We start from the raw sequence: 27516 nt of genomic DNA, 5'->3' as shown, positions 1-27516 counted from the left end.
AATCTAGCACTTTTATATAAATGGATTAGGTAGTTGAACAAAGTCAAACCTCAAGGACTTCATAGTAATTTCTCTGAATAGTAATAATGAAATAGTAATTTAAGTTAAACCTTAGGGGCTTTATAATAATTTGTCATAAATAGTATAATAGGGATAAAAACAAAAGCTTGAAATTGCAAATTAAATTTTATTTGAATGGAGAAAGACAAATTATCTCCTATAATTATAAAATAATATGATATACTAATCCATATTTATTATAGATAATAACAATATTACTCTAAAAAATAAATGTATTTACGTGTAATTGAATTGAGGGATAAAAAAGTAATTGCGAAAAAAGAAAAACAATATACCTGTTTGAAGTTCAAAAAAATGCCAATCAAAAGAAAAAGGAAAAGAAATAAATTAACCTTTTTGGTATGAAGTTATATTTTTCCCAAAAAAATAAAGTTAAAAAAATGCGGAATCCCTTCCTCTTTTTCCTTTTGCATATTTGATTCGTTTAATCAAATAAAGTAATTCTGAATTAGCTTCTCTCAATTCTACTGCTTTCAATTTTTCCTAATCATATTAGTAATTAGGGTTTCTTTGATTCCCTACTGTTGTTCAGGCAGAACAATGGCTACTGAAGAAGAGTCAATCGAACAAGCTGCGGTTGCACGTCGAGAGAGACTCAAAGCTCTCAAAGCTGCCCAGGAACTACTGAGTACTCCTGATGATGATAAGACAAATAATGAAAATGAAACTTCCGCCGACAAGTTAGTACTACTACTTCTTCTTCTTCTTCCTTTTTAAGCTATTTAAGCTATTTTTTCGTTTGATTGGCGTGGTTTTTGTATGCTAACAACTATGATAGTATTTGTTTATCCATAATATATTCAGTGTAATGGTTAGTCTGATATGTTTGGCATATCTTCTGGTTAAATTGTTGCAATCCTTCAATCCAAGAGTCCGGAAATGTTTTTGTGTGCCGCGTTGTTTATCATTTGATTTTGCCTCGAATTAGATATCCTGGTTTCAAATTAACTATAACTTGCGAAAGGATAAAGAACAGTTTTTGTCAAAGCGTGACAGTTGATCCTTTGAGGGCCAAAAGTATTGTTTGCCATCAATTTTCACTACCATGGTCTGAATGTCTTCAATGGCTTTTGCAGTCATGGTAATTGGTGTTTTGGGACAAACATTTGCGGCCCTGGTTGTCATTATTGTTTTTTTTTTTTTTTTTCCGAAGGTGCATGTTTCAAGTCTTTGTGTGATTGTTGTTATTATGTAATAGGCTACAGCTGATACTTTTGAGTTATTTGCATCTGAAATGGGGCATGCTGATAATAACGGCCTATTATATTATATGTGCTCTTTTAGTTTGTAATTTTAATACCCCCTTTCATTCTATGCTTGGTACTTGTGGCTATAAGAGGAGTTATGCATAAGAACAAAGGCATATGGTGCTTTCTAGCCAAAAGGAGGTATTTGATCGTGGGTAAGTTTTGTTGAAGAAGAAAAAATTTGAAATGACAGAAAAAGCACTTGATACAATTCCTATAACAATGGCAAAGTGTCTTCCACATTAGAGGACCGTGGACTGTACAAAAAGCCTAATTGTTGGTTACTTCTCCTTTCTTATGTTTTTAAGGGTCCATATCAGCAGTACGATTGTGAAATTGGACAGACCAATTAGCACCAGAAAAACCTATATGTTTGGGACGCTATGCACATATATCAGCACTTTAGTTACTCATTGGCTACTTTTCTCTCCATTTCTTTTAGTAAAAGGATTTCCAGAAGGATCTTTCGTACAGTTTTGGAAGACTAGGAATTGTAGGACATCCTAGATATTTCAAAGAGAAAGAGAGAGGCAGAGACATGGGACTTATGGTTCAATTCTTAAACCCCTCTGGTACTTAAATGTGTAGTCAATAAGATAAGTTAATTGCTGTGTTACTGAAGAATTGGGGGGTACAGGAAACTAAACATTCATCTGCATGCTCAATTGCTTGACTTTTCCCCTCTTATTTTTGTGCAAGGTTTGCTAGAAATATTTTTGTAGGACGCTGAGAAGGAATGTAAATCACCGGCATATTATAAACTTTAATTGCATTCTTTGTGGAAGTAGATGGTGCATTCATGCTTGGAATTTGGATCTATTTATTTTTAGTCATGCTGATCGCTTTTGTTCATGGTAGGTTTGCTTATTGTCTTTTAAACTTTCTCCCTTTCTTCTTTTGCAAGGGTTAGTGCCAAGATCTTTAACACAATCGACCGAGACTAGAAATCATTGGGAAGAAAGTAGAAATCACTGGCATATAATCATACTTAAATTGTTTTTGTTTGTAGAAATACATATCATGTATAATGTGTTTGGATCTATTCCTATTCACACATTCTTCCATTACTTTTCTTCATGGAAATGCATGCAGGAAATGTGTATTATGCACAAAATGTTTTTACAGAGTCGTGTTTGGCATGTATGCAAAGAGAGAATAGCTGTCACAAGTTGTACCTTAGTGCACTTTTGCTTGTGGAAATCTGAAACATGCCTGATTTTTATTTTTTTTCTTTTGGAACTATTTATGTTTGTTTTGGACTTTGTATGTGTTGTTCACTTTATGCTGTCTGCACTAACATATACAACTTTATGTTTTTCCTATTCATTCTCTAGTAATCCCAGCATGAAGTTTCGAAATTATGTTCCTCAAGCCAAGGAGCTTCAGGAGGCTAAGCTTGCTCCACCAGTGCTACCAAAGTTTGAAGATCCTGTTGCAGCAGCACCTCCACCGTCAGAGACAAAAGAGGTGCTTGATTTAAATGCCATATTTTATTAGCAGTAGCTCATATCTGTACTCTCTCTCTCTCTCTCTCTCTCTCTCTCTCTCTATATATATATATATATATATATATATATTACCTTTTATTTTTTGGTGATTATATTTTTGTATTCTAAATTTGGATTTTTTTATTCAGGATCCATTTCTCAACATTGCTCCGAAGAAACCAAATTGGGACCTTCGAAGGGATGTGCAGAAGAAGCTTGATAAGCTAGAAAAACGCACACAGAAGGCAATTTATAAACTAATGGGTAAGTAATTGTGAAGTTGAATTCTAAAATTTCTGTTTCATCGGCTATAATGATCACAGTCAAATGCCCTTTCATTTATCAAAAATTTCTACTGCTACCCTTTAGACACATTCAACTATTTTTGACCCCATGGCATTTGCTTCTAAGCCTAATTCATGAGCAGGCCCCTGAACAATTGGCAAATTTACAACAAAAGCCAATGTTTCTCCCAATTTGGTTTTCAGCTATAATATTTCGTCGATCCAGTCAAATTTTGCTTACATGACAAATTAATCAGTTTGTTCTCCAACTCATTGATGATATCATCATTAACATCCGCCATGTATCAATACGTTAATGAAATTTATGCGTGTGATGTGTGTTCTTTTATTTGTCTGTCCCTCCCTTTCCTTTTCTACTATTTGTGCTGTTTCTGAATCATGACTCATTTAGGGACCAAGAACAAGTTGTTTGTGGATGTATCTTTTCATTTTTTAGACAGAATTTAGCAGCTATAGATCTTCTCAGAGATGTACCCTAAACTGGTGAAATGGGAGGAAAATTCCCATACCTCCAAGCTCAATTATTTTGATATGAAAACATAGATGACAACCTGAATTTTCTAGAGCACTATCCTGGTATTTTTTATCAAAACCTAGCATATGAAATTCATTGCCTGTTTAACAAGTTCTGTGATGCAGATTAATCTTCTGATTTGGTCACATGTTTTGTCATTTTGCAGAGGAACAAGAAAAGCAAAAACAGCTTGACGAAGATGGCGGAACAGCTATGGAAGATCAGTGATAAATTTTATCGCCTATTAAGGACAGTATTATAGTTCATTGGCTGAGCCAAATGTTACAACTTAGTGATAGAATCTTTTTTTTTTGTTTCTCAATCCAAGCAGTGTAATGTGCTGTAGCCTGTCTATTTGATCGAGGCAAAATTTCTACAGAGCTCTACCATTGTATTAAGATACCTGAAGTTTGAAATCTAAAGCTGAAGCAACTGAAAACCGAACCAGCAGGTTAAAACAAATTCAAATCCAAAGAATATTGAACTGAAATACCCTAATTTTTTAATTTTTTTTTTAAACAAATAGAAAATAAGACTTCAGAGAGACCTAGTCAATGCTGATTTATTTAATTTAATTACTATTGTTTTTAAATAGGCTTATCTTGGGGAACAATTCTTTTAGGTATATGATCATCTAAATGACTGAATGGTAAAATCAGTGGTTGTTGGATTGTATTTGACATTTTCTTAATGGCTAGTTGATTGCATTGTATCACCACAAAAGGAATATAGCCAATACTTATCAGTGTCTCTTAAGAAAATTGTCTAAATTATTGAGTGAATTGATTATATTACTTTTAACTAATTATTTAAGTGAAAATTATTCAATAACTATTAGTTATATACAAATGGTAAAAATGAAAAAAATAATATATTATTTGATAAATATAGTTTTTTTTTTAGTAAGTAAAGCGTAATTACTATAAAAAAATTAATAATTATTAAATGAAAAATATTTTTATTTTAGCATGAGCATATGTAGAGAGACATAATCTGCTTTTATTGCTATGTTGAAATTTTACACCCAAGGAAAACCATTCCTTTTCATGCTTACAACAGGAACTTGTACAAAGCTCTTATCACAGGGGAAGATACAAATCATTTAGGTAAGGAAAAGAAAAGAAAATATATTAGGGAAGGCAAAAAAAGAAAAATTGATGGGCTGAAGCGGACCTTTGGTACACACAATTGAAGAATGATGCACTTGTTTGAAGTACCATTCCATTCCAAGTTTGAGATAGCTCTTGTATACTGTTTCTTTCTAAAAATATTGCAGATGGCCTATCTTTGAATGAAACTGGCTTTACCCTCCTCTATTCACATTCTCTTCATTCCATGAGGAATCCACCACAGGAAGCTGATATTCGTCGGGTTTCAAGGACAAAGCGAAATCAGGCAAAGTTGGCGCTGTCTCCATAATTCTACATCCAATGTTACCGAAACCCGAATTAGATGATAATATCATTACTGAATTCATTAACAAAGAAAATTTGGAGAAAGAATAAACGAAAAAGAAAATACAGCAAATTCAGCTCTAAAAGCATCACTTACTTTTCATAAGAGTATAGATCGCGGTTTATTCGGACCTTGCTAGAAGCATCTTTCGGAATTTTCTCTGAGAGATATTTCACAGTTCCCCAAAGCGGAGGATTTCTGCACCAACAGAGATGGTATTTAGAAAGGAACATAAAAACTGACATGCTCTAAGAATTTGTCAGAAAACATCCAATAGTGAGTTCAGCAGAAACAGTCCCCTAATTGTCGAAAACCAAAGGGGCATAAAAGTTTGGAAACCAACATGAAACATTCAATACATTGAAATTGCAAGTTCAAATAAATGGATGGTCATAGCTTTCTCTCACTACAAAATACAAATCCGATTATGACTACTAGGTAACAGTTCACCATGTCAAGGAAGACACACAGCTAAAGCATGTAAATCAGGGTGTGGAGAAATAAAGAAAGCTTATATTGAAATTTATGAACAAATTCTCTTCTACAGAATAAAAAATGACCATTACAGCTTCATCATATGGAAAAAATAATAGCAATAAAGTTTTCACGAGGATCCTTAACAGCAGTGGCTTCAGTAGATTACCTCGACGTAGGAGAAGCTGCATTAAATGTCTCACATGCCCTCCTACTCTCCTTAAAATATTCATCTGCAGCTTGCAAAGCAGCTACAGCCATCCCATGAGATTTCTCTGTGTTGCCCTCATCGAGGATCAAGCCATGATAATAATATGCTGCAGCCTGGTTGAGTCAACAAAAAAAAAAAAAAAGTTAAAAGAAAAGAAAAATTCTTTGCTCGAATCACTTGGATGGGGAAATGCCAAGAACAAGGAATTAAAACTCGAGTTTAGATACATCATACCATTTTAAGCCTTTTGATTGAACAACTGGCACATTAATAAAAATATTGCTTCTAACTACTTGAAACACAACAGATACTTGGACACAGCTTAAAATCTAACACTGTTTTCAGGTCATGGGTACCAGTTGATTCTTCCAGAATCGATTTAGATGATATATCAAAACCGGATAGCTGCAATCTCTCAAGCATTTGCTACATATTACTTTCCCGACAACAAAATCAAAGAATTAATTTTTATATTTTTGTATAACAGCTTCAGCTATAAAATAATGTTTTCATCAAATTCTTACTCCCTAAGCTTTATGTCTAGGATCAGTCAATTTAGTCAGATATTTTATGTGACAACTAAACAAGGTAACCTTACGATCTCTTTTTAATCATGTAGCTATATTAGACTAATTTACTCACAAAGCTATAGGAAGCACCATCTCTCAGTCTTGGGACAAGATATTTCACAGACGTTACATAATTAGACTAAGATAGGCATGAAAGAAATTATAGCAAACCTTTGCTTCCACATATTTCCATTTCACAAAGAGTCTGTGCTTTTCTCCCCAACCATTTGATAATGGAAGATTCATTATATTATCTTGGGCCTGTCAAAAATATGACAAACAGAAATTCATCTTTCAGGATCACCAATTGAAATGCAATTTTATGATACATAAATTCATTAGCAACAGAAATAAAAGCCTTAACAGGTCTTCACTCAAAATAAATGCCATCGTACAAAAACAAGGAATAGTTGTTGCACAAAGCTATAAAAGTTGGCAAACCTAGCAACTAAGTGAAGCATAAATAAATAAATAAATAATAATAGATAAGGTAACAATCTTAAGGAAATATATGAAAAAAAATTTGAAGCTAAAGGGAACTCCCAATAAAGAAAGATATCCGATTTCACAAACCAAGGTGGTTTTAATTCCTAAGGTTCTGCGAAATTATTGCAGGTGAGCAAAAAGCTTAAGCAAGTCATTAGAAAGTTAAAATACACTTACTCAAAAGTGAAAATTAGCAATATTCTGCATATAAATGCCTGAAAGTAGGCAAAGCAGTATTCTCCCAAATGTGTTGCTTTTGTCCCTATGTAATTGGTAAACCAGGATTCTATGACACATACTATATAAGCGAAATCCTATTGAATAAGCAGGGGTATTAAAATAATAGTAAAATCTTGCACCCCTAGAAAAGAATCCTGCTAGATATAATTACATTTGAACGCTGAGGACTTTAGTTTCAATAATGATAAATTTCCATAAGCCTTTATTATTTAAGGAATGATTATACACGAGTGATAATCCCACAACAAGCCAAACCAAATGAAGGGAGGAAATAAACCAACAATAGAAACATGATAAATTTAATAGAAAACTGCTGTTTCTACATGTTATTAAAACTTTGAACTTTGAAGGATATGCTTGAATAGTCAGACTCAACAAAAATGATGAACAATTTTCATACCTGCTGCCAATACTTTACCATTTCACATGCAAGCCTCCGCTTCACTGCAAGTGTGGCTTTGGCACTATCAATCGCCATTCCAAGTTGGATATCGACAACCTTCATCAGACAGGAAACAGTAAAAATGTCATTAGACAGTGGGAAAGTTAGAAAATAGAACCAGATAAGATATATGAATAAAAAGAGTGCCTACAAATTGTTAATCAACAAAACAAATTCTACTTCATTTTTGAGGAAGTAGGGAGCCAGTGCCTCTATTGTAAATAACTTCATAGCAAAATAGAGGAAGTTTCTGTTCATAAAAGATCATTGCTCTCTTGAAAGAAAATCAAGAATATACAAGGATGTATGAACAGTTTGACCACTAAAACCCAGAGTTCCTGGCAGAAATAATAAGTAAAACTACATAAAAATAAAATAAAATAAAATAAAAGAAAAGAGGTGGTAACACCTGTAGCTAATCGCACAATCAAGAGAACATATATGCAATAAAATGACCCATGCACCATAGTCTTTTCGGCATGGTTTTGAATAACAATATTGGTAATTACTCAAATTCATAGTTCCGTGTATATTTGATCAAATATACATTACAATGCTCTTTATGTCTAAAACAACGTTTATTGGAAAGAAATTATGATTTTCTAGACAGTTGACAATTCCCATAGGTTCTCTTGATTTTTTTTTCTTCTCTCCCACGGCTTAGTGTATCAAGAGTACAGGAGCACCTTGCAGTAACTAATAGAGTTGTGTTGGAGAGGCGACTAATTAAAGCGAGATGCTAACAAAGATAAGGTGCAACAATGTAATATTCTTTTACTTTCTAATATAAATACAAGTGTAGGTTGAAAGATAGGCTACCTGTAGCCTTCTAATCTCTCCTCTCTCTCTCTCTTCCCCCCCCCCCCCCCCCCCCCCCCTCTTTTCTTCTTCTCTCAGAGTAACTAATAGAGCTGTGCTGGAGAGGTGACTAAGTAAAGTGAGATGCTAACATAGATACAGGGGCAACTATGTAATATTCTTTTACTTTCTAATATAAATACAAGTGGAGGCTGAATGATAGGATTCACCTGTAGCCCATCTAATATCTCTCTCTTCTAGGTTTTGACATGTTATAAAAGCTCAAGTGCCCCAACAGGCCTCATCTTAGGTCCTGTATTTTTACTGACGATGTTGGCCAACTCAACCCAAGACTAATGATGATAAGCTAATTTGTTCTATATGCAGGCAAGTATCAATCAACCTGATGCTATTGGACTAGCTAGGTTGCACTTGAGAGGAAGTGTTGGAAAAAGAATCCACATTGAAAAAATTACCAGATAACACCAGCCAATTGGTTTTGACATTGAGTTGCATTTGCCATTTAAGAAGCTCACACCGTTCCTAGCTCATAAAATTTAATATGCATGCACCTTATCCAGCGCGAGTGTTAGTAGGTGGCCAAAATACCTTCAGATTTGTGTTTCGTCTTTGAGATTTGTTCTTAAGCAGGATATCTAATCCTTCAAGTTGCTACCAAATCTTCTTCCTCTATATATTATTTCTCAGCAAAAGATGAATTGCCTTAGTGGATTCCTGTAAACCTAGCCAAATTCAAACCTCTATTCCAATTATTCATTATCCAGACCAAATTTGTTTTGTGCATAAGCTCATCAGAAAACCCTCGAAAATGTAAACCTTTCTCTCATTCCTCTTAAACATTATTCACAATTTCATTAGCAACAAATGTTGCACTAGTATACTTCTTTTCTTCTTTTTTTTTTTAAAAAAAAAAAAAGGGAAATTCAAGGAGCAAGAAATAGGAATGCTTAAAGCAAAACATAATATAAGAGAGAAGATCTTGGAAACGAACAATACACATCAGTTACAGCATTTAAACCTTCTAACCTTACAATAGGAGAGTTCGACCCTAGACAAGTATACTGCTATTGTACTCAAATTCATGTAAAACAGAGTATAACATGTATAACTTAGCAGTTCAACAATAAAATCCATCCAGAAAACAATCTAGTACCTGTCCCAATGCTTGCAGGCAAAGTGCTCTAAGTACTCCTTCTGCCAAGTCCACTGGCAAATCTCTCCTACAACAAAAAGAAAAAAGTCAGAATAAACTTGTAATGACAGTGTAACCAGCTATCTTTCGTGCAAGTTTTCCATTCACATCAACCTTAGAGCAGGAGGAAACTGTGGGAGCACATGTCGGACAGCACAATCCAGGTATCCTGCAGCCTTCAAGAAAATATCAATGGATGCCCTCCTGCTCTCTGTCACAAAACAAAATGGAACTTATGTAGCATAGGACTACTAGAACAAGCTTGTATGGAAGCACATTGTCTACAAGCTCACCAGGACCAAGTACGTATCATCACTAGTTCAAGTAGCATGAGATGTTTCTCAGTATTTATCTAAAAAAGCAACAACAATCATCCAACACTTTCAGATATAGCAGAAGTTCCTACCAAATCATTGATGCCACAAAAGTTTAAAAAAAAAAATTGAAAAAGCATAAACTATACAAAAACTTTCTCACTTTCTCTCCCATTCTTCACTCCATCGTCTTTATTGCTTATTATTTCCCTTGCACTAAACATTTATCCAATTTAGAAGCACAAAATTTGAGTACTTTCCTTGTAATAAATATATATTCCTGAAAATGGATGACCTCTCAACCGTAAAAGTGGAAGGAACGAAGCACAGGCCTCAAATACAAGAATGAAGAGACTTCCCGAAATAAGAGCAGTAGAATAGAAAAGAAATTAAAGTAGTGAATAAGAATACTAGTAATGAGAAAAGAGAAGGTAAATAGAAAGTAGTATAAAAGAAAATTAATGAAAGAAGAGTAGGAAAGAAATATTTCTGTTACTCTCCATACCACTCTCTTCACAGCAGAAAAGGGGTCATCTATGGGAACCAAGTCAACTACCACGTCAAAATAACAAACTGTATTAGTAAAAAACATTAACTTTAAAGGATTTAACTCACTACTACACCCAGCCAAACCAAGTATTCATCACAACTACCCCAGCCCAAATAACAATGACAAACCAATCAATTTGCATTTAGTTAACTCTCTGTCAACCAATTTTTGATTGGGTTCAATCATAGCCTGTGCAAAAGGTCACCCAAACAGGTGAACTGATTGATCCTCAATTACCGTGATCACCAGCTAGTCAAGTGCAAGTCTGAAACCAAATGCAACCTCCAAGAGACCCCACTCTAACCCTTTGTCCAAAAGCATTAAAAGAAATCGTTGTACCCCTAGCCATTTGGAATTTGGATAAAATTTGAATGATCCAGTTTATGGATCATAAGCAATATCAAACGCCATAGTTAGCAAATCAAGATGCCATAACCATTAATTAGCAAATCGAGATGCCTATAACCATGGGTTGAGAATCAAACTATCTCAATCATACAAATATCAGATAAAATTCATGATTATCATGCTGTGGATATTTTGAGATTTGGATTGTTTTACAGAATTTACATTGTTAATATAGCATTTTTAATTGAAAAATAATTAATTATACTTATCAGATATTAGAAAAATCTTTTTAATTATTCTTACTTCATTACAATATATGATGTTTTATCAATACTTCATTAGGTAGCAATCCCTAAAAAGTACGTAAACAACAGATATTTGTGATTCAGATTAAGCAATCTGAAGAAGCCTACTTCCACAATATCACGATCTCAGACAAGGAGATTTATGCTCCTGTTTAGTTCCACAACTTGGAGAACAATCCACACTCCGGGAAACCCAAACAATGAAAGAAAATAAAGAGACATAGCACTGCCATAAATCTCTTAGACAGAGAATTTCACTCACCATTGACAGCAACCAAAAACTATAGCAACAGAGAAGGACCTCAAATCCATTCTACCAAAGACCAAGGCCGTTTCTATCTGTGCCTTATAAAGAACCCCTATTAAAAACAATCATGCCTCAAAACCCAACCAAGAGCATCCCCTTTCATGCCCCATTCTAAGATTATCATAAAAACACTTTGTTGGCAAATAGGAATCAAATATTGCACCTAGAATCAACTTCTCCTAAATGAAAGCTCTCTACAAACTAAACATAGAGCATCTTGACACAACACCATCTATCACATAAAACTCAACCAAGATCTTATACACACTAGTGACCTACAAAAGTCTTTTCCATGGAATAACATGTTTCTTAGACAAAAAAGTGGTATTCAATCCCTTATCCACCACTATATTAACAGGAAAACTCCCAAAGCACTTCATATAAAGTCATCCTGTATAATATCCCAACTTCTGAATGAGAAGCAAAAATCTTAAAGAAAAAGGTCAATAGTAAAACCATTTATGATAGGAACCTTCACTTTATACACTTCATCTTGAACAAACAGTCTCCCATGGCAACTAGTTTCAACCTAGAAAATATGAACCCATTACCTTTAATCATCAATCTAAAGCTACCATCTCTCAACAATTCCACATATAAAAGAAAAAAACCATAATAATCTCACCTCTATCCACCTCCATCTCCAGAACGAAACTTCCCCTCCACCTACTGACTATCCACGGAAGCAAAATTGTTATAGCCTCCATCCTTCACCTAATTCAATTTATTATTTTACCTCTAACTTATCTATTATCTCACAGGTAACTAAGAAAAAATGGAACTGAGCTCACAATCACAAAAAAGGAAGTATTTCAATGCTTTAAGAAATTTAGTTATGACTTATGATCAAGATTTCACGTAACTCTGCCTAGGTAAGCGTATAACATTGATTTATTCCATATATAACCAGTCCCAAGTCTGGATAAGCCACAAAAGAACCTAAACTAACCCTGAGTTACAGCTGACACTGCAAACCAGCATATATAAACAGACATCAAACTCAATTCTTTTTCATATTTATAATTTTTTATCTTATCCCCTGCAAACTGTAATTATCCACATAATTTTCTACACTTGTTAGCCTTCATATAGACTTAAATCTGAACCCACAAAACTTCTGTTCATCTGTAACTTCCTTAAATTTATTTCCCAATGGGTCTTCCAAAGTTATCCCTCACTCTCCAACCTATCTAATTAACCAACACCCTAACAAAAATCTTATTTTTGATATGAACATCACTAAAACTTCTTAACATGCCAAAGCAAAAATAATAGCTTATCACATCTACAATACAAAAGTATAATTAGATCGACGCTTTTATCTTCCATACAGATCAATCTATTGCTACTGATTAAGTTGAGTATGCAATTATATTAATAGCAAAGATTTGATAGGCTGAAATCAGAAATATAACATATAGTTTGCAATGTTCTGACAGTTAATCTCCCGCAGCAAAACAAAAGTAACATTTGATCTTCACCTAAGAGGAAGAAACTAATTCTAGCAAGAATAAGGATGATTAATGAAAGCTTTTGAAGTTTAATATTATATGCATTAAAAAGGCATGAATTTGTGGGAAAGTTAAAAGGGGGAAAAGGCTTCACACAAATACATGGTCAACTGCAGCATGTATTTTTGCTGTAAATACCTACCTGCCGATACTTTTGGTTGATAACCATCAGCAGATATTCTTGGAAACAGTAACAGGTTGGCTTGTGACAACAATAGCATTGCCATTAAGTGCAAAACTGACAACACCTCATACCATGCATTAGACATGGCTGTTTCCTGCAAAAATACAACTTCACATTAAATACAAAATCATCTAATGCATAAGGTTAGATCATACGCCAGGACAAACAAAAAATAAAATAAAATAAAAAAGAGATAATGAAGGGTCAACCAATCTCACACTCCCACCTCTGCATCATCTTCTTGATTTATCCACACAAATTGCACCTTGTGCTGTAGATGGCTTCCATCTTTAACTAGTCCCAACAGAACGGGCAAGTAATCTTCAAGAGCCTGATGAAGATCAGCCAATGTTGAACCTCCTTCCAAGACAAATAAGTTTGAGATACAAATGACAGAAGGCACACCTAATCGACTATGATGTGCACATTAGAATTTCTCACAACCTACCATGTTGAGTAGCATTTTTTCTCTTTGTTCTTGTGACTGTTGGTGCTTCTTGGGCAGCCATAACTACAATTCGAGTTCTTAAAGCAGATATGCGTTCCACTAAATTCTTCGACAAGTGGTCACCAAGGGATGTAGAGAAATCAACAGGTTTTGGTATCCGAAAACCTGGTATGTAAACAAAAACTTCCCCTATACTCCCTGGTCTCCTCCTATTTCCACCGGAGTCCTTTGGTGTAGACACTATGCACCCCATATTCAACAATTTACTATACAAATCAATCCAAACGACAAAAAGTCAGTAAACAAAATAAAAATAATTTCTTTGGCATGTAGGATGTTGCTCACAAGGAACAGCAGTGATTTGAAAACACGGTACAGGCAATGTAGTGATCTCAATGATAATGAATTGGTAAAATAATTCAAACGATTAAGTTAAAACAATTTAGTCAGGAATCACAAGGAAAAGTGGAAAATAACCACTAAATAATCCATAAAGAGAACTAAATAAATGCCCCAACCAACAAAGTACAAGTACTAAGTCACTCACGAGCACTATTCGAAGACCTACCAGAACTCTCCAAAAACTATTGAAATTGATGGCACATGCAACACATATACACATACTTACATACATAAATATAATTAAAAATATATATAATAAACATAATATATATGTGTATTATCTGACCTTGTCCCTTATCAGAAGGTTGATGACCGATGGATCAGAACTTCTAGTAATTTCAAGGTAACTTCTGCAGATAAAAGGGGGAAAGAAATAGTCAATAGGACAGAGTAAATGGCAGAGAGAGGAAAACCAATAAAAGCAGGTGAATCACAAGTAAAGCATGACGCTTGACACTTTCCTTTTCTTCCCATTCTGAAAGATGTAAAGTGTTATAAACTAAAACAGCTAAAAGACAACAACCAGTTTAATTTCCCACCTCACATGAAATTTCAAAAGAAAAATGTGAAGTTAAGGAATTCAGGCTCGACCAGAATTAAGAGCTTTCAAGAGAAGCAACTCAAATAAAGAGCTCAAAAGTAATATCTCCAAATGGGTTTCATTTTACACCAAAAACTAAGCAGTTCCCAAAGGAAAAGTTGAAATTTTTTTCTTCCTTTTCCACTGTACTCCAAATTGATCAGAGAAAAGATCCAAGAAGAGTCTAATAGATAGATACCCAAAAAAACAAAAATTGGATAGCTAGTTGAATTTCAACATAGTTTGTGGATTAAGCATGCATAGATTATCAAGACAGCAAGAAAAACATTTCATCTGTGTTAAACCCCAACTTTCTAAGCGACCACATATAAATGAATAGAAATTTAAGACCTTACCATTAGAAAGCTGTGTAGTAGAGTAGTAGAGAGTCAAAACTGAAGTAAAAGAACAAAAAAGATGCCGATGAACTAAAATCAAAATCCAAGAAAATTAAACAAAAACCATAAAATGCGTGTAATTCAAACAAGTGAATTTGATATTGACAAAACAAAAATTCATTGGTCTGATTTTGGAGAGAGAGAATCAGAAACAGAGCTACAAGAGTGATTAGAAGGTTCGATTGAAGATGGAATAATATAAAAACTAAAAAGAGAGCATAAAAATGGAAAGAAAGCTTTTTAACAAACACTCTCTCTCTCTCTCGTATATTGAAAAAGAGACTAAAAAGCATCCTTATTATATTTACTTTAGCGCCTTACGTCATCAATTTATTGCGGAACAGAACACAACACACCACCTTCGCATAACGGTTCCACAAAAATGGTGCGTTTCACTTGGGACATGGGGGTTAGCAACTTTCACTTAAAACTGAAAAACCAAACTGATTGAGTTAGGTTCGGTTCAGTTTCGGTTCAAACCGATTCAATAGAAAATAAGTTGTTCATGTTTAGTTTGTAAAATTTGATTCTATTATTATTAGACAATTTGATTTTACTTTTATTTCATAATTTATGTGTTGTCCTAAATCCTGTGTGGATATGGAACAATGGCTAATTTTTATAAAAGGTGTTGAGTACTTTTTTTTAACTAAAAAAAAAAAGACTACTAAGTGTATTATTCATTGTCGTGTCGACGGTTAGAATTTCGGAAGGGTTGAGTACTTGTGAATAGCTTCTAAGACGAATATATAGCGATATTGCTGCGTCTAAATTTTTTAAAACTATGAAAAACACTTTTTCTTTTTGAGTTAGTCCCTGATTTTTGAAAATTATACTTTAGTCTTCCAGAGTTTTGAGCCAGAATTTGTCATTATTCAAGATGATTAAGGCCATATTTAGCAATTTTAGCTGATTTAATAGTTGTCAGCTATTTTACTAGTTAGCAGTTATGATACTTTTACTTAGGTTGTAGCTTTTAGTGTTTCGATTGATCAAAACATTAAACGCTCTTAAAAAGTTGTTCCGTAACATAGTGTTTAAACTAGTTTTTATAGGTTGAGGTAACATTTTGCGAGAAATTAACTCATGTAATATTTAACTTTTAGCGTTTCATAAAAAGCTGCTAAAATAACTAACAGATAAAAATTACTAAAACAACTAGCAACTAAACGCTACTAAGGACCTATTCGACAATTTTAGCGATTCTAGTAGATATTAGCTGTTAGCGGTTAGATATTAGCTGTTAGTGGTTAGTTATTTATATAGCAATTTAAAATAGAAGTGTTCAGTAAAAATAAGTATTTGATTAACTGTTTAATATTAAAAAAAAAAAAATGATAAGGCAGTAAATAATAAGGCAAAGAAAAGTGATGGATATAAGCGTCACAAAAAGTTTATAAAATGCTAAACGTTAATGAGGATAACACTATGTCAAATTTTAAACGTTAGGATAAATGTGACATTAACGAACACATTAATTAATTAAAATAATATTTTAATCCAATCAAAACACTAAACACTACTCTAAACGCTCATACCAAACATACCCTAAAATAACTAATTTTGCCAGATAAACTCTTCCTCTTCTTGACACATGAAACAAGAAGCTCAAATTAGCTATGCTAGTGCCACCCTACCTAGTCTTTTTTACAAGTTACTCTTTTTCTATTCTAAGTTTATTCTTCTTGTTAACCACCCTCCCTCTTTCTCTCTCCTATCATTCCATCAATGTTTTTGTTTTTCTTAAATTGTGTGCTGTAGTATTCTTCTTTCATTGATGATATACTTTTTTTTTTTTTCTTCAATTCTTTAATGTAATATTAATTGGATCAGCAGAAGCGAACCGTATTCATTATCGAAAGAATTTCACTTCTATATTACTCAGTCTAAGCATAAAATATACTTTTTATAACAAATAAAATTTTCCATTTTAGTTAAAAAAAACCACAAAATTAAATAACAGAATTAAAAAAAAATTTGTAAGTGATAATATGAAAAGAGCACAAAACTTAGTTAAGACAAGATTTGACATAGCCTTTTTTTTTTCTTTTTCTCTTTTTTTTTTTTTTTTTTTTTTTTTAACCTTAATGTGGATGTGTCTATATTTTCCTTTATACATTGACTTCTATGTCAAGAATTTGTGGCTACCAAGCTGAGAAGCCACCAGCTTCAAAGAGAGATTCAATTTATAAAATTTGGAATTAATTGAAAGCACAAATAGTAGTAGCATGTGCAATGGAATTGTCAAAGCCTTGATTTTCCATGCCTGTAAAAATGGCAAAAGTGTTTACTCCCTCCGTCCATAGATAAGCGTTACATTTACACTTTTCTTGTCTTTTAAGTAAATTATTGAATTTTTTTTAAATTTATAATAAATTATTAAATAAATTGACTATATTATCTTTATTTACGACAGAGAGAAATTTCTAACGCATTATCTGTAAAAAGCAAAACACATAATAAAACTGATAAGATGCATAGGTGTTGTTTTTATGGGACAAATGGCAAGTCTTCAATCATAAAAATCTATAAATATATATTTGAAAAAGACATAAAAAATCTATATATAGAGAGAGAGTGTGTGTCATTAGCATTTAAAAGGACTGGACTGTGAAACAACAAAGCTACAAGTAGTATAATATCTCAAACAACATCTCTCCTTTTCCCTTTCTCACATGCAACTCTTCTTTCTTTATCCTCTCCATGTGTTTTTTTTTTTTTGGTGTGTGGTGGCACCAATCAAATCAAATCAAATCAAATCAAATCAAACCAAATCAAATCAAACCATTATCCCTTAAAACCGAATTTTCTCTCATTATTTACACATTCTATACACACCAAAACATCATTTTACAACTTCCATTGTATCAATCACCAAAAGATTTAAAAAAAAGTTTCAAAATGTTCTTTTTAACCATCTATATTGACATGTAGGCACATATTCACCCGTTAAATTTAGACAAAAAATAATAAAAAAAAAAAACTAAAATTATAAAAGACTAATGACAAAGCATTCATATAAACAATCCTCACTATTTTTAAACTACAATTATAAAAAATGTCAAAATTGAGAATTTCATATTGTGAGATCGGAAGTTCAATATTGACGTATGAAGTAAATACATATTATGAGCGTTTTACCTTTTAATGGATCGATTCAGCACAAACCAAATTTAATCAAAACATGAAAAAAAAAAAAACAGAAGTCCTTTTCTTGCATTTGTACGGAGAGATATTGGAAATGGACGTAACAAAAACAAGGTCTAAAAAAGATCTTTTAGAGGAATATGAAATATGAGAATAAGAGCATTTTGTTTGTGTTGTGCCTGTATATAATCTTAAACATTAATTGCCTTCCTTTCAACACCAAACCGTCGCTCTTAACCCACCGTCCAATTTCTGTTAGCTCACACGTGGATTTATCATGCATGATGTCACCCATAGATGTTGTCACGTGCATGATGTCACCCACACGTGGTTACCAGCTGGTTTCCAACTGAATTTAGATTGGGAAAAAAATTTTGGATCAAAATAATGAAATGGGTTTAAAAGGTTAAGCTCGAGTTAATAGGTTCGACTCAAGCTTGATCTCAATTATTATAGACTCATTATTTTTATTGAGTTAATTTAAAATTTTCATTTTACAATTCGAGTTTCGCTTATATATAAATTAACTTGAATTCAAGTCTTTAAATTTATGGAATGAATTTAAAAATATTTTTTCATGTTAAGTTTAATTATTTTTTATATAAAGAGTGAGGAATTTTGAGTTCGAGTCTTCTCGTTAGTAATTGAATCAACCAAAATAATTAGGAGGAGCCAAAAAATAATTTTACTAATTATATAAAATTAAAATATACTCTATTTACCATTTTATTTGCTTGTTATACTTTTTTTGAATCTCCCAAAATATTTATAGGTTTTTAATTTATATATATAAACAATTATTTTTTTGATGAGAACTTTTATTATTATTCACTAAATGAAAACTTTTATTAATAATTTAATAAGTTAAAGATAAAAAAAAGAACAATAATGTGCATATAATATAATATAGCATACTATGTTTGTGCTTTTAATAATTGGTTTTTGGTTAACTCTAAATGGCCCACTTGTTATGCACTGGGTCCAAGAAGAGCCGGTAGAATAATGCGATAAAATATTATTTATTTATTTATTTTTCAAATCATAAAATGACAAGTGTAGACGAGACAGGTGTCAATCAAACAGGTGGGTTGATGATTAAAGAACACGAGGCAATATGACATTGCCGTTTTAGGACTGTAGTGTGTGTGACTTATTAACTTTGATTTGCTGCCACAACATTATTGGATAGGATTTTGATTTGACCAATGTAAAAGCTACATGTGTAAACAATTATTCTATTTTGCCTTTGTAGGTTAGGAGATCGCCTGCATCAAACCCAAATCGGTCAGATCACATTCATTGGACGGAGATACTAACACGTGTCGTCTCTCTCATGCTTCGGAGGATCTTTTCTTTCCCTGCTGTTGCTGGTCCATACTATGCTTTCTGTGCCTTGCCCAATACGGAAATGTTTTTTTTTTTTTTAGTTTTTTTTTTGGTACAAAAAGTTTAGGCAAAATATATAATTTCAGACTTCATAACTTCAACTTTGTCCCATTCTGAATTTTTCTCATTCTCAATTTTATTAATTCTAAATTTTATGAATGAATGACTAATTTTAAAATTTTAATTCACACGTAAAATATTGATTTATATGCGATTAACATAAATTTTAAAATAATAATTTTATATTTTTAATTATTTAATATATTTTTAATGTCAAATTCACAAATAAATTAATGTATTTAGCCAAAAAGTTAATAATAATAATGGTTTTTTTTTTTTTTTAAAAAAATTTGATCAACTGTGTTCCCTCTATCACAATGCATTATTTTCTAAAAGGAATTCTTAAAGCACTTGAAAATTACAATTTACAACCATTCATTCATAAAATTTAATCTGCTGCTGCTCATCCTCACAATTGTATGTTACTCGATTCAACACTTTCGACATACAGATCGGAAAACCATCACCGATTTGATGTCGTCCGCCATACACGTACATTTGTGCAGGTGCGAGCACTGGAATCTGACATGCAACAACCCATTATAACACCAATGCTGAAACTCTCTTCAAGGATTCACATACCTTATGCAAATCGGATTCCGTGTGGGCAGCCGAAACAAACAATTTGATTCCCACAGGCAATCTGCATTTATCAACTGTTGATCTCTTAGAAACTACTACAAATACATTGTCTTCCTCCAATGCCTGAAAAATCAAAAACCAAAAACCAGTAGGAAAGAAAATAAGAACAGGACTCGCACTGCAAACAAAATATACGAGTATAGTGAAAAACAAAGAACTAATCGCTCACTCGATCAGCAACTTCTTGAAGAAGTTTTAGGTCATCTTTTACAGAACCTTTGGGCTTCTCTAATCTGAGAAAAACAATAGGTGATTCTGGATTGCTTGCGATGGAGAGGCCCTGTATGTTTGACAACCCTGGCATTTGCAAAGTAATTTACAATTAAAGAGTAATAACAATCATAGTAGTCCGTTTTGAAATTGCTTTTTTACTTTTTGCTTTATGAATCTTCATTAACTTGGTTGCTCTTCCATTTACTAACTAAACTTAACATTGTTATGTTTCTTTAAAAGAAAACATGCTAAACACATAAAGACTTGTGGATTCATCAGTGCTTTCTGCATCAGTCTACGCCTTTCATTGTGAATTCTTTTACTTATCTAGCTAAGATATGCAACTGTTCTTTGCTCTCTATAGGTGAGGTCATATGCATATGCATATGATTTCTTTTTTTTTTGCATGTCAACTCAAGCAAACCTTGTTGCCAGCCAAATGGGTTGACAGTATTCACATTCTCTTCAATTGAAAGATTAACTGGGATACTGTGAAGTTTAGCTTGAGCTCAAGGATCTAATAAAATGTTAAATTAACCATACATCAAATATTCTCAAGGAAGAAGGAACATGTTTTAAAGCACATTAGCACACTCAAATAGAACCACTTTAGTTTTTGTGAAAATAGTACCATGTTTTCAAGAAAATATAGAAATGATACCGGATGTTAATGAAAATTAGAACCAACCTTTCCATAATACAGCAATGTTTTCTTTCAGCTTGGTTACTAAAGCAGGATTATCTTCTATGACATCAATAGCAGTAATTGCAGCACTGGCAAGATATGGAGGTAAAGACGCTGAAAACGTATATCCAGAGCTGCTCAGTCGCTGCAGCAGATTAAAAAAAGATCACGTTAAGATTTAGGAAAAGGAAAAGAAATAAGCATTCTCATTTCACCTCCACTCACTAATATAATGGTGATAAGGTCTAACTAGCAAAACTATCCAACTTTGAAAATAATGGTTCAATTGCTAGATATGCATGTTTTCATACTTGATGATCAATGATTCTAGCAGTTCCAGTGCAGAATCCTCCTTCGGTGGCTAAGGCATGCCCCATAGCCGCAGTTATAATATCTATCTTCTCAACCTGCAAGCCCTCAACCTCATAACTATATTTTAATTACAGAGTTTATATTAATAAAAGAAAGTAGCGTCACCAAAACGTACTGGAACACCGTAGTATTCAGTAAGACCTTTTCCAGATCTGCCAAGCACGCCAATTGAGTTGCTTTCCTCCAACAAAACACGGAAGTGATATTTCTCCTTCAATCTGATGATCTCATCTAAAGGAGCTATTTGTCCAGAATTCTAAAGATTCCAAGATCAAATGAACAAATCTTACAGTCAAGAAAGCTTACTTTTTATGAAAGGACATGTTTCAAGAATGAACAAAACAGCTGCATATAATGGCATTGCAGTGGCATAAACCCCACCACGAACCCACCCCCAACCCCTCTTTAAAAAAAGAAAAACAAAGAAGAGAAAAAAAAATCCCAAACACTTACCCTCAGGTGGACAATCAGGCACCATAAGGAATCATTTGCATGCAAAAACAAATTAAACAATAGAAGTGACAAGTTAGGAGTTACTTAAGTTTAGTTCTATATTACGTCAATTTGGATTGTTCTTGAGAAATTCCGTCTCAGGTCATTATACAAGTCTCATAAAACCTTATAATAACATATCAACTTTAGAATAATTTTAAGAACCTAGAGAATAATTTGTAAAAAAAAATATTAGAATAAAAAAATGACAGATAAGGGCTAAAAGTCCAAACAAAAACTAAAATGAATAAACCTATTATATGAACTTCATTATTATATGGTTTAGCAGCAACAACCAAATAAAAATTTAAAGCATTTCCAACTAAACACTTGGGCATTAAAAAGAAGAGAGTTTATTAGCTTATTTGAAACAATTTCAGCGATAAGAATAGATATGCTGGTCATTCAAAACTTTACTTTGGTTGGATCACTAGTTTGGGTTGCAATACATTTAGGAGAATTTATGCAAGCTAAACAACAACAACCTAACAAAAAGTAACACATGCACATAAACACATATATATAAATCTAGATACTAATAATAAACAAGCTAAAGTATACATCAATAAGCAATATATTAAAGAAGACAACTATAATATGAAAAGATGTCTATAAGTATTGAGAAAGAAGAGGAAGCGTAATGACAATTATTACATTTTTATGGGAAGGTTGCCAAATAAGGAGCGTTCAGGCTCATATTAAAATAGCAAAATTTTTAATTATTTACCACTTAATATCATGCTATCTGATTTTTATGCCTTCTACCCCTTTTTAGTCATGTTTTTGTTACTGTATTGCAATCAATAAAATAATGTGTAAAATGTTATTCAATATTGGATGCAAAGCTTGTTGGGAACTCTATGTCCTTTTCATCTCCACAATATACAGCTCCGCTAATCTCTAAGAAATGTTTGGCCTCTTTTTCCATCTCTTTTTGACAAATGACTAACAGAAAACAAACCTTTGTCCACCAAACCCAACCCAAACTACAAGGTAACTTATTAATCTCCTAGAGGTTTCCTTGCTTTAAGTTTTAACAAATGGCTTTCTTGTTCTCAATGGTAATCATTTAAAGTAAGACAAAACTTTGTCCCTGATTGTCAAAATGCAAAACCACAAGGCAATCTTAAAAACTTGTACAGTTTACCCTAATATTGATCATCACAATTTCCCATAGCAGGATTCACAATGTTATGTTGATATCCAGAAAGGAAAGCTTGGAGCTTGCGACTAGAAAGCTATTGGTTCAAGCGATATAAAAATATCGAATGATGGGAATATCTCTTGATTCTCCCCCACAATGACCCATTCATTACTGGTCCAAACCTTTTTACGTTGTTGTCAAATTTCCATATCCATGCTTATCAAAAATGAAACTAGCACCCTACTAGTCAACATGTTGATCAACTTTTAAACTCAATAGAACTGGAGACAAACTAGTAAGTGCAAATTGGAAATTGTCAATGTTAATACCAATGTTTTGAAGACCAGACTGAACCAGCTCCTATATGTATTCAGGAACCGGCTATCTAGTTTGGCTTTTTAATTAATGTTTTTAATTTTAAGTTTTTCACCTCTAAAACAATTACAAACATTAATTTAAATTTATATTATTATTTTAATTGGTTTTGACAGGGCATAACAGGTTGGGCTGCTGAACCAATCTATTCAATTGACGGTCCAGTTTTATAAACACTGGTAAAGACTAAAGGCAATGGCTGAAGCAATTCCATTGCGAAATATGAAAATAAGTTAAAATGCACAACTGACAAGAATACCTGGTATACTGCTTCAACAATGATGTATCGACGCAATTTCTTAGCACGCTTATTCTCTGCAGTTACTTTCTCCAACACATTTTGTAAAGATTCCATGTCATTGTGCTTAAAATACACAATGGTGCTTCTAGAAAGATAAAGGCCATTTTGGATTCCCCAATGGACTCCCTCATCGCTAGAAGGAAAAAAAAAAAAAAAAAAAACTTTTAGTAGGGATATAAATGAGACACTATTTTTATTTATTTTTGAATCAAACGAGAAGCTAATTTGGTCCATGCTAAAAGCTAAATTAGAGAAAATAAAAAGCAACAAATTTATAGGATATTTACATGATAATACACCATAAACAACTGTGGTTACTGAACTACATCCAAAAACAAATAAATGAAAATTTTTCCATCAAAGATGAGAAACCAAAATGACTAGACAAGCTAAGTCAACTTGATTAAAAAACATCCCTAATAAATTCCTTTTGGGTAAAAATCATTTAAAATATATCAAAAAACCGACATCAGTTATTTTGAGAGGAGAATTTATTGAGATAGTGGTCTGCATATGAGCAGTACGGTTTAACAAAGAAGTTTATAAAGCCAGTAGGCTGACTATGGAGACTGATTGGGCCAACCAGGTTTGTGAGAAAGTGTCCAGAATTCCAAGCTCATGGGAAGTGAGTTATTTACCACCCTTACAGAGTTACAAGTGATGTCATCACCTTAGACATTCTCCACCCAGTTGCCCCTAAAATATGAAACCCCTGCCACATTATCCACATACTCACCCTCCTATTGACTTAAAAGGAAAAAGAAAAAGAAACAATTCTTATCAACTGATTTCCATGGTAGAGCAGTACAGATAAATGATAATTAAACAGTTGCGACCAGATTTACTCACACAACTATTATGTCTCCTTTTTTGCAAAAGCATGGAATTGTACTGAAGGTGGTGGAAAGTCCATATGAATAGAGAATTGAATTAGGAGTTCCCAAAAACTTTGCTATTCTGGCCTCACAATCCAGGTGTACATCTAAGGAAAAGAAACTTGTTAAAGGTTAAATATTATATATAACCCAGATACTTGAAATGATGCGTGAAGACACTTTAAATTGTCTTACCAATTGTTCCATAGAATCCACGAGGACCACATGAACCAACACCATATTTTTCCAATGCTGAGGTGCAAGACTCCTGAGATAAAACTTTCTCATAAAAACTCCATTCAGATAAACCATTATCCTAATGGAGGAAAAAAAAATTATCTAGGAACTAATTTTCTCACAATTAATTTCTCATGCCCAATTAATCCAAGATAATTAGCTGAAGCAAAGTTCACAACTTCTTTGCCATTGATTTTTGTATGTGGCCCTGCAGCACTGCATAAAAAAATGAATGAGAAGCCTTCAAATTCAGAAGAATGATTTAACTGTTAATGTGATTTATGAGTTATCTGACTCACATAAGAACTATGGAGTAGATCATCTATCTATACTAATGTGGATAAAGAAAGGGCATATAGTGTAGCATAGACATGGAAATTGGACAACCAGAATGGCCCAACTTACTAGCTGCAAAATTATTTTTTCTCAAAAGAAACAGAAAAGGATAAGAACTACACTTGCAAGCAAAAGAACAATTTTCCAGAATACTCAAAAACTATATAAACTAAATAAATATGGGAAACATGTTCACCTTTCCAGTGCTGGTGGCTCATGTTGCATCTCTTCTGAAATAGCGGGAATAAGGGGTTCTGGAACCCATTCGTTGCATAGCTCATCTATTTCCTGCACAAGTTACAATAGACACTATTTCATGAATTTTAAATTAGCATGACATGAACAATATTAGAGTGGATGGTGCAAAAAACTGCTATCCTGCGACAGATTAAAGTAAAATTATGAAATTAAATCAGCTAATAAGAATATCATGTGCAAATATATTGTAAGAGTACACTCAAGAAGAATATATCAAGATTTATTATGCAAAAGTCAACAAAGGCAGCATTAAAAAAATGTCATAAAAGTCCTACGAATAATGTTTCCATGCATGAAGACAGATAGAGATGTTACAAAAATTATAACTTGGCAGATTATGAAATGCATATGGAAGGATGGAATTCAGTAAAACATAAAACAAATTTAAAACTATAATTAAATTAGATAAGGAATTATAAGCCACACTGACCTTCTTTGTTAATGGCCTTTTAGGGGGCTTGTAACTCTTCTGGGTTAACAGGAAAAGAATGACCACAAAAAGAAGACCCTCAACAAAAAGATGTCCTTCAACAAAACCACATAAATATCGATTAGTCGAAAATCACAGATTAACAGCTAGAGAAAGCATATGCTAGCATCAACAGTTGCAAAAGACACCAAAAAGTTAGTCACCTCCAATATGAACACCAAAAACAACAGCTCGAGCAGATGGAGCATCCAAGGCCACAGTCACCCACTCTAGAGCACTATTCATAATGTGCAAAACCGTTGAACTCATTGGTAGTGAATATCAAAACCCAACGTGCATAAAGACTTCAAGCATCAGTTATACGCAGGATTCAACACTCGTTGCAATGCAATATATGGATTGATTATCCAAAAAAACCTGCGGAAAGAACAATTAGCAAGTAATAAAATCCTGAAATACTAAATAGTAAAACGTCAACCATCTGTGCCCTCTTTTTTATTTTTAAATTAAATAGTGGTAGAGACCACCATGAAATAGCTTGAATAAAGAGTACAGATTTTATTACCTCTAACCACATAACCACTAAAATACTAAATCAAAGCCTGTTTAACGAATTCTCAGACTATAATTACAAGTTCACAGTACTCTAAACTAAACTTCTTCTACCCAGCAAAACAACTCTTTAAGATTAAAGAAAAACACGTATAATCCATCACTCTCAGTTAAAGTAATGATAGCTATTATCTTTCTAATGCTACTTTTGCTTTGACAAGAATTTTACAGACCAATCAGATCAATCAAACAGAAACAGGGCAAAAAGCAACAAGAACGAAGAATTCTTTTTCTTTTTCTACAGTTCCAATCCGTAGCTAAATAGCTAAATGGAGTGCGATGAAGAAAATGAAATCAGATAGAAAGAATTGGGAAAACTTAATGAAATCACATCTTAAAAATTATATTATTCTCAAGAAAAAAATACCAGCAAATTGATAAAGCATTAATGAACTGAATAGATCTATCTGTTCAACCATAAAAAATCCAACGCAAGGCTTAACTGCCTTCTTTAAGTCCGTATCTTCTAATACAACAAAAACATTCTGACCCATATCTCCCGACCTGGTTAAACCCAGATCCCATGTACAAATTGAAGAAATTTTCTAGCACTTACAATCCAATACAAAACCACACCAAAATTGCATTTCCAATAAAACCTAAAAGCAATCCAGAAGAGATAACAAAACATGAGTCAAAGATCCACGTACAAATGCAAGAGCAACAAAAGAGTGAATAACAAGGTAATTATTCGGAACTGAAAGCAGGAGAACTTTTGATTCGGTCGTTGGCTGTCATGCTTAACTACATATTTTTGGCTTAGGGATAGCAACAACCACACCTTTCAGGGTCGACGACTTTAGCGGAGGAGGAAGAGGAGGCGGCGCGGTGGCTGCGGAGGCAGAGGAGCTAAAAGGAGAGAGATGGAATTGAGAAGAGTCTCTGAAAGTCGCTGGCAACAAATGAAAGACCCATGGTCTGTCTACATAACTAACATTACGTAATTGAATTCCACAAAAAAATTTTGACTTTTTTGGGTTTGTTTTTTCTCAAAAAAAAAAAATTAAAATTTCATTTCTCCAAATTCTATTGTTTGATTCTAACTTAAATCCTTTCACATGTATTTAAAAATAACAAATAAT

At 33.1% G+C, this 27516-nt stretch overlaps 3 protein-coding genes across 7 annotated transcripts; 1 reads left to right on the top strand and 2 right to left on the bottom strand.

Annotated features, from left to right (window-relative positions):
• Positions 1 to 373: 373 nt before the first annotated feature.
• Positions 374 to 4096, top strand: LOC105639997 (Cwf18 pre-mRNA splicing factor). Of its 3 annotated transcripts, none has more exons than XM_012224215.4 (5): positions 374 to 420; positions 614 to 761; positions 2663 to 2795; positions 2965 to 3079; positions 3801 to 4096. In XM_012224215.4, the coding sequence occupies exons 2-5, from the start codon at positions 622 to 624 to the stop codon at positions 3860 to 3862; spliced, it is 450 nt and encodes a 149-aa protein (XP_012079605.1). In that variant the 5' UTR covers positions 374 to 420; positions 614 to 621; the 3' UTR covers positions 3863 to 4096. The 3 variants fall into 3 exon arrangements, with proteins under 3 accessions (XP_012079605.1, XP_012079602.1, XP_012079595.1); XM_012224212.4 differs by having other exon boundaries at positions 385 to 518; XM_012224205.4 differs by lacking the exon at positions 374 to 420 and having other exon boundaries at positions 525 to 761.
• Positions 4097 to 4611: 515 nt separating this feature from the next.
• Positions 4612 to 15152, bottom strand: LOC105639982 (Endosomal targeting BRO1-like domain-containing protein). Of its 2 annotated transcripts, XM_012224191.4 has the most exons (12): positions 14828 to 15150; positions 14178 to 14241; positions 13490 to 13755; positions 13268 to 13401; positions 13000 to 13135; positions 9637 to 9733; positions 9484 to 9550; positions 7470 to 7568; positions 6515 to 6604; positions 5733 to 5887; positions 5186 to 5287; positions 4612 to 5055 (listed from the first exon to the last, which is right to left on the bottom strand). In XM_012224191.4, the coding sequence occupies exons 3-12, from the start codon at positions 13740 to 13742 to the stop codon at positions 4938 to 4940; spliced, it is 1251 nt and encodes a 416-aa protein (XP_012079581.1). In that variant the 5' UTR covers positions 13743 to 13755; positions 14178 to 14241; positions 14828 to 15150; the 3' UTR covers positions 4612 to 4937. The 2 variants fall into 2 exon arrangements, with proteins under 2 accessions (XP_012079581.1, XP_089582115.1); XM_089725989.1 differs by lacking the exons at positions 4612 to 5055; positions 5186 to 5287 and having other exon boundaries at positions 5729 to 5887; positions 14828 to 15152.
• A 4561-nt stretch (positions 15153 to 19713) lies between these two features.
• On the bottom strand, positions 19714 to 27371 carry LCB1 (long-chain base1). Of its 2 annotated transcripts, none has more exons than XM_012224175.4 (13): positions 27216 to 27371; positions 26026 to 26239; positions 25823 to 25917; positions 25331 to 25422; positions 24921 to 25014; positions 24757 to 24829; positions 24536 to 24668; positions 23645 to 23819; positions 21490 to 21630; positions 21314 to 21409; positions 21006 to 21147; positions 20274 to 20401; positions 19714 to 20167 (listed from the first exon to the last, which is right to left on the bottom strand). In XM_012224175.4, the coding sequence occupies exons 2-13, from the start codon at positions 26129 to 26131 to the stop codon at positions 20003 to 20005; spliced, it is 1440 nt and encodes a 479-aa protein (XP_012079565.1). In that variant the 5' UTR covers positions 26132 to 26239; positions 27216 to 27371; the 3' UTR covers positions 19714 to 20002. The 2 variants fall into 2 exon arrangements, with proteins under 2 accessions (XP_012079565.1, XP_012079572.1); XM_012224182.4 differs by having other exon boundaries at positions 27085 to 27357.
• Positions 27372 to 27516: the final 145 nt, after the last annotated feature.

This window comes from Jatropha curcas, chromosome 9 (assembly GCF_041381405.1).
Source record: "Jatropha curcas cultivar XTBG-Jc1 chromosome 9, XTBG_Jcur_1.0, whole genome shotgun sequence".
Taxonomy (NCBI): domain Eukaryota; kingdom Viridiplantae; phylum Streptophyta; class Magnoliopsida; order Malpighiales; family Euphorbiaceae; genus Jatropha; species Jatropha curcas.
This window is presented reverse-complemented; position numbering and strand designations above follow the sequence as displayed.

What these genes read in the sequence shown, in the direction of transcription:
- LOC105639997 (XM_012224215.4), top strand. Translation starts at nt 622, where the DNA reads ATGGCTACTGAAGAAGAGTCAATCGAACAAGCTGCGGTTGCACGTCGA. An exon ending in CACCGTCAGAGACAAAAGAG is followed by an intron (nt 2,796 to 2,964) that starts GTGCTTGATTTA and finishes TTTTTTATTCAG; the next exon opens with GATCCATTTCTCAACATTGC. An exon ending in GGCAATTTATAAACTAATGG is followed by an intron (nt 3,080 to 3,800) that starts GTAAGTAATTGT and finishes GTCATTTTGCAG; the next exon opens with AGGAACAAGAAAAGCAAAAA.
- LOC105639982 (XM_012224191.4), bottom strand. Translation starts at nt 13,742, where the DNA reads ATGGGGTGCATAGTGTCTACACCAAAGGACTCCGGTGGAAATAGGAGG. An exon ending in GCCTGCAAGCATTGGGACAG is followed by an intron (nt 7,569 to 9,483) that starts GTACTAGATTGT and finishes TGTCTGATGAAG; the next exon opens with GTTGTCGATATCCAACTTGG. An exon ending in GCAGCTTCTCCTACGTCGAG is followed by an intron (nt 5,288 to 5,732) that starts GTAATCTACTGA and finishes CTGTTGGTGCAG; the next exon opens with AAATCCTCCGCTTTGGGGAA.
- LCB1 (XM_012224175.4), bottom strand. Translation starts at nt 26,131, where the DNA reads ATGAGTTCAACGGTTTTGCACATTATGAATAGTGCTCTAGAGTGGGTG. An exon ending in TTTTGGTGTTCATATTGGAG is followed by an intron (nt 25,918 to 26,025) that starts GTGACTAACTTT and finishes GTTTTGTTGAAG; the next exon opens with GACATCTTTTTGTTGAGGGT. An exon ending in TTCAAGAAGTTGCTGATCGA is followed by an intron (nt 20,168 to 20,273) that starts GTGAGCGATTAG and finishes TTGATTTTTCAG; the next exon opens with GCATTGGAGGAAGACAATGT.